General features: G+C 51.5%; 1 protein-coding gene across 1 annotated transcript in view; it reads left to right on the plus strand.

Moving 5' to 3' along the window:
- Window positions 1-5,954, plus strand: part of THBS2 (thrombospondin 2) — a 28,533-nt gene that overhangs the window by 2,042 nt on the left and 20,537 nt on the right. The window contains 4 exon segments of the mRNA XM_010836129.1: window positions 977-1,051; window positions 2,639-2,844; window positions 2,846-3,196; window positions 4,451-4,535. Coding sequence (XP_010834431.1) covers window positions 1,000-1,051; window positions 2,639-2,844; window positions 2,846-3,196; window positions 4,451-4,535 — 694 coding nt within the window. The 5' untranslated portion in view covers window positions 977-999.

The following is a 5,954-nucleotide window of genomic DNA, read 5'->3' on the forward strand; positions in this document are numbered from 1 at the left end:
TTGCTGTGGACGGGCTGAAGGCAGGTGTCTGCAGCCTGCGGGGACGGGAGAGTCCTGCTTGGAGCTGCTCCCCAGGCGTCGGTCCCCCTCTCAGGGAAAGCCGCTCCTTCTGGAGAGGCTCCTCCAGGGATTTCTTTCTCACTAAGAAGCTCAGGTCCCTTGAAGCCCTAAACAAGCAGGGTAGGGGTCTCGGATTGGTTTCACCTCTGTGGAATGCAGAGTGTTGCTGGAAGGGCCCTGGAGCCCATGCTCGGGGGAGGCAAGGAGGCTGAGGCCAAGACGCGGGGATGCAGAGCAGGGGTTAACCCTGGAGCGGGCTCCCGGCCAGGCTCTGACTTCTGGGCCAGTGTCTGCTGAGCCTGCCAACTGAGAATCCTGAAGAATGGAAAAACAGGCCTCAAGAAAATAGAAAAGCAAAGCAAAAATGATTACTAAGTAGAAGGCTATTTTCTTAGCAGTTATGATCCAGCCAACTAGGTTTACTTTTAACTCATGTACAGTTACTATTTATTCTCTTTAATTAAATCATGTGCAACTTTTTTGGGCTATTTATGCAAAATATCTTTGTAGGCTATTTTCCCTAGGCTGATATTTTTCTAAATTCGAAACTTCCTGGGTTTATGTTCTGGCTCTGGGCAAGTACTTAACTTGTTTGAGCCTCCACTTACCCATCTGTAAAATGGCTATGATAATGATCATATCTGTCTCCTAGGTCATTATGAGGATTAAATAATATGAATGCTTAGGACATCATTGGTACAGTGCTTGTTGACAAATGCTAGTCCAATGAATACCAACTTTAGTTATAAAAGCTCATTTGAAAAGCATATTTTCTATCTAGCTTTGCCCACAAATCCATTTGTTTCTGATTTTTATACACAAACTGTTTTTAAATGATCATATGAGTAAAACTTCCAATCCAAATTAGAAGCTGTGGTTATGTTTTCTTAAGTAATAGGGTCTGATTTATCTGCAGGGCTTTGGCTGGGAAGACGCAGGATGCTGTGGCCACTGCTGCTGCTGGCCCTGTGGGCCTGGCCCAGCGCTCAGGGTGAGTGTGGACCCCGGGTGTTCTGGCCCAGCGCTCAGGGTGAGTGTGGACCCCCGGGTGTTCTGGGCCAGCGCTCAGGGTGAGTGTGGACCCCCGGGTGGACCCCCGGGTGACCTGGCCTAGCGCTCAGGGTGAGTGTGGACGCCCCTGGGTGACCTGGGCCCCCAAGATAAGGTTCACCTGCTGGATAAGGGTGGATAAAGCAGAGGCCTGGCTGGAGCACCTCACCCCTTAGGACCTTAACTTAGTTTAAAATAAATCTTTAACTCACTTTTGAGTCCATACAATAGGAAATTTATTTTTGGGAAATTAAGGTTATTAGAGAGAAATACCCTCCCACTTATAGATGCAGCCTTTTGCTGGGCACGTTTTGTCTTCTTTCTTTTTAAAATTGGATTAAAAAAAAAAAACCGTTTATTTGGTTGTGCCACAAGGCATGTGGATGTCAGTTCCCCAACCAGGGATCAAACCTGTGGCTCGTTTTGGAAGTGCAGACGCTTAACACTGGACCTCCAGGGAAGTTGCTGCCTTTCTTCTGTATTCATACTGAAGTGTTTGGTGTTTTACAGCTTCTATCCTTCCCACATCTTTGCACTTAAAAACATATCTAAATATTTTTCATGTGTCTATTTTCTTAAAACATGATTTTTAATGACTGTAATAGTCCATGAGAAGGTACCCCTCTGTATTTTCAGGCCATTCCCACCTACATTGCACGTTTACATGACTGTAAATGACACCATGGGGAATACTGCTGTGAATACGTACATCCTTGCGTTTGTGATTACATATTAGGATGACTTACCAGAGTAAAATTGCAGACTCAAAGTCTTTAACGATTTTCAGCATTTTTGACATATGGCCAAATAGCTGTACTGCAGGTAGGAAGAGGAACACTTCTGTCAACAACACTGTGTAATCTAGTGCTTCAATTTGCCAAGTATTAGATACAAGTTGTGCTTCGTTTACACTTTCTGTTCAGAAAATTATTGTGAATGATTTAAAGTGTTAGGATGTTGGTGAGGGCGGACAACCCCTTTCCAGTATTTGGATGGTGGTTAAAACCGTGCGTTTGTGGCCTTGAGGCCCATGGTGTCTCAGATGCTCTCCTGCAGTGTGAGCCCTGAGAGGCAGGATGTATTTCTGAGAAATACAGGGTCCCCACGGGAGGAGTTCAGCTCAGATTATGTCTCGAGGAAAGCGACATCGAAGGCAGCCGCCCCGAAGTGGTGCACCTGCCAGAGGCTTTCCTGGGCACTCGGGTGGGAGACGGAGGGTCTCGCCTGAGCCCCGCTCAGGTGGGGAGCAGAGACGGCAGCACAGCCCTTGTCAGGGAGGTGAAGAGTGGGGACCGGACCGCACTTCCTTTCTCCGTGAAGGCTCGTCTGCTGATCCGCACAGAGAGCCGCTCGCGGGCAAGCCGGGCCTGCGTTGGCGGCCGGGGAGGGCGGGTCAGGCAGCGCCCAGGAGAGGAAGGAGGGGCGGGCTCTCCGGCCTCGCAGGGGCCGCGTGCCAGCCCGCGTGGCGCCCGAGAGGAGGGCCCTGTGCCCCGGCGCCCCTGACCTCCGTGCCCTGCTCCCCGAGCAGCAGGAGACCAGGACGAGGACACCGCCTTCGACCTCTTCAGCATCAGCAACATCAACCGCAAGACCATCGGAGCCAAGCAGTTCCGGGGCCCAGACCCCAGCGTGCCCGCCTACCGCTTCGTCCGCTTTGACTACATCCCGCCGGTGAGCGCGGAGCACCTGGGCCGGATCGCCGAGGCCATGCGGCGCAAGGAGGGCTTCTTCCTAGACGGCCAGCATGAAGCAGGACCGCCGGTCCCGGGGCACCCTGCTGGCACTGGAGGGCCCGGGCGCCACGCACAGGCAGTTCGAGATCGTGTCCAACGGCCCCGCGGACACCCTGGATCTCACCTACTGGGTGGACGGCACCCAGCACGTCATCTCCCTGGAGGACGTGGGCCTGGCTGACTCCCAGTGGAAGAACGTCACTGTGCAGGTGACCGGAGAGACCTACAGCCTGTACGTGGGCTGCGACCTGATGGACAGCTTCGCGCTGGACGAGCCCTTCTACGAGCACCTGCAGACCGAGAGGAGCCGGATGTACGTGGCCAAGGGCGCAGCCCGCGAGAGCCACTTCCGGGTAGGTCCAGCAGACACTCCCACCCGACCTGGCCGGGAGGGGCGGGATCCTGGGGGGGTGCACACGGGCAGGCTTGAGCGCAAGGAGCACCCGCGCACACCGGCTGGCACGTGCACACACCTTATGCATGCACACACTACACACGGCACACACACGCACCTGCACATACTATACACATGCACAGTGCACACTGCACACATGGACACATGCACACACGTGCACACACTGTACACATGCACCCTGCCTGCACGCACACATGTGCAGACACTGTACAATGTGCACACGTGCACACACCACACACTGCACACACACGCACACATGCACATCTGCACACTGCACACACGCACACATGCACACAGGCACTCTCACGTGCACACACACACACTCTGACCCAGAAACCAACACAGCAGTGGACACAGGCACCTTTCTTAGCTGCACAAATGGTCACCGATCTCCTGACTGAACATTGATCTGATCATCAAGACATCAAATCTGTTCAGCTGTCTCCCAGGGTCCCCAGATTCCAGTTCAGTCCTGACATGACAGGCTGGCAGTAGAGAAAATTAACCATGTTTCCTAAGGAAAGGGCTGTTGATTTATGAGGGAGTGGTTCCACATTCATCTCAGATAAAATACGTTTGCAAGAGGATTTTTTCTGAATGCAAGTATTTAGAAACTGCAGCAGAGGGTTAGGGACTGTTCTCCTCCAGGTGTGTGTGCGTTTTGGAAATAAATGTATATGTTCAGACTCAGCTATTTCAGTAAGAGGCCTAGAGATGCCCCATGTGGTATCTGGTGGTTGCCAGGAAGCCCTCAGCCCAGTAAGACGAGACCCTCACTGTCTCTGGGTGGACTGCCTGCTCTCATAGGTGAGGTATGTTTTGTGGACAGGCAGAGCAGTGCATGTTCCTGCAACCCATGGCCATGTGTGGGAGCCCTGGTCATCCTCAAGGTTCCCAACCGAGAGTGTGGCCTCCATGGTCTGTTCCCTAAACCTGTCTGCACCATCCCTCTCAAGCCCCTTCTCTCAAATGCTCTCCCTTCTTGAGTCAAACCCACATCTGCCTCTGGCCTCAAACGAATCTTTGAACTAAGATACACAGATAACCAATTAACAAGATTTCAGATCTGCAGAGAACAGAAGAAAGCATTCTCTGCTTTAAATTGCATCCTGTATCTTTGAGATGTCGCTTAGTGTGTCCTCAGATGTCTCCTGTTTACCCACTTGGGTTTCTCTCCTTGTACGTGTCTCAGGGTTTGCTGCAGAACGTCTACTTAGTCTTTGAAAACTCTGTGGAGGATCTTCTGAGCAAGAAAGGTTGTCAGCAGAGCCAGGGAGGTAGGTGCCTGGGTCCCTCTGTGGTGGGTCCTCCTCCTGTGGGGAGGGCCATGGAAGGTAAGGGGATGTGTTGGAATACGGTGCCATCCTGGCCTCACCCAGGTGGCTGGTCAACTTGGATGTGTTGACATCTGAAAACAGTACATTGCTTGAAGGATTAACTGTGCATGCATTTCAATTATTCAGTATAATCCATTTTACATGCCAAAAACATCCCTGGCATTTTAACATGATTTTAAATATATGCAACGATGCCAGTCTACTGATGTATGCAGATCTTCTTCATAAGATGACTCCACAACTCTTTGTCAAGCTTGGTTTATGGGAAGTTTTATACTAGTCACAGCTGGTGATACTGCCTTATTATGAAAATGGACCACTTGAACCTTTGACGTAATCCCACGTTGTCTGTTAATTACGTTTTGAATTTATATCCAACCATAATTTGTCAACCTTGTCTTGAGTATTTGATATTTGAAGGTCACTATGCTGGGCTTTTTGAATGCAACATATCATTTCATCTTCAAAACCCCCTGAGTTGGGCTCACCTGCTTTCCTCATTTTACAAATAAAGAGGGTGGGGACCAAGAGGGCCTGTTAACTGCCCCCCTCCCGGGCTGAGCCCCACAGAGGAGGCTCTCATCTGCCACATGACCCCATTTTCTGATTCACTTTGTTAAAAGGCTTCTTTACATCAACTGTACACAAATATAAATTGTCACTTTATGGATCCACGTGGAAGGATATGGGGTTTGATGTCTGTAACATAGCTTTGCGACCCAGCCCTTGACCCCAGAGTGGGAACTCAGGGCTGAGAATTCAGAGCCCAGGACCTGATCACTGGCTCTGGGGCGTGTGTGCAGCTCGGATGTGTGAGTCCTTCCGTCCGCGGCCGTCTACCTTTCAATCGGTGCATCTTTCAGCTGTTGGTCAGTTGAGTTCAAGGAGGGAAGGAGTTTCAACTGTGATGCTTGGCAGCTTGTGCACCTGGTGGGGCTTTATGATGATCCCACACTTGCTTTCAGCCCCCAGACTCCCCGAGCACTATGGCCGTGACCTTCCACCTGTACTGCCAGCTCCAGCTGAAATGCGGATTGAGGTCCCTCTGGATTAGGTCACAGTCTTTCTGAGGGGTGGTCATAAAAAAGCAAAAGTTTTGAAAAAGCTAAGACAGAGTGAACTGACGTCCGAGAGGACACACGGGAAGAGACGGTGGTCCCAGGACGCAGATGGAGGGAGCCTTGCGTGTCTCCGATCCGAGCTGGGCATCCTTGGGGGCAGTCGCCTGGTGTGCCGGGAATGTCTGGGTGACAGAGGGAGGGAAAGGGAGCACTGACTTTCAGCAAGGGGGCAGGGGTGGGGTAGACGTGGCCCTCAGCCCGGCCTCAGCCCCTCTTGCTGTAGGCTGGGGCGTCCTCT

This window comes from Bison bison, unplaced genomic scaffold (genome assembly GCF_000754665.1).
Source record: "Bison bison bison isolate TAMUID 2011002044 unplaced genomic scaffold, Bison_UMD1.0 scf7180017845622, whole genome shotgun sequence".
Lineage (NCBI taxonomy): Eukaryota > Metazoa > Chordata > Mammalia > Artiodactyla > Bovidae > Bison > Bison bison.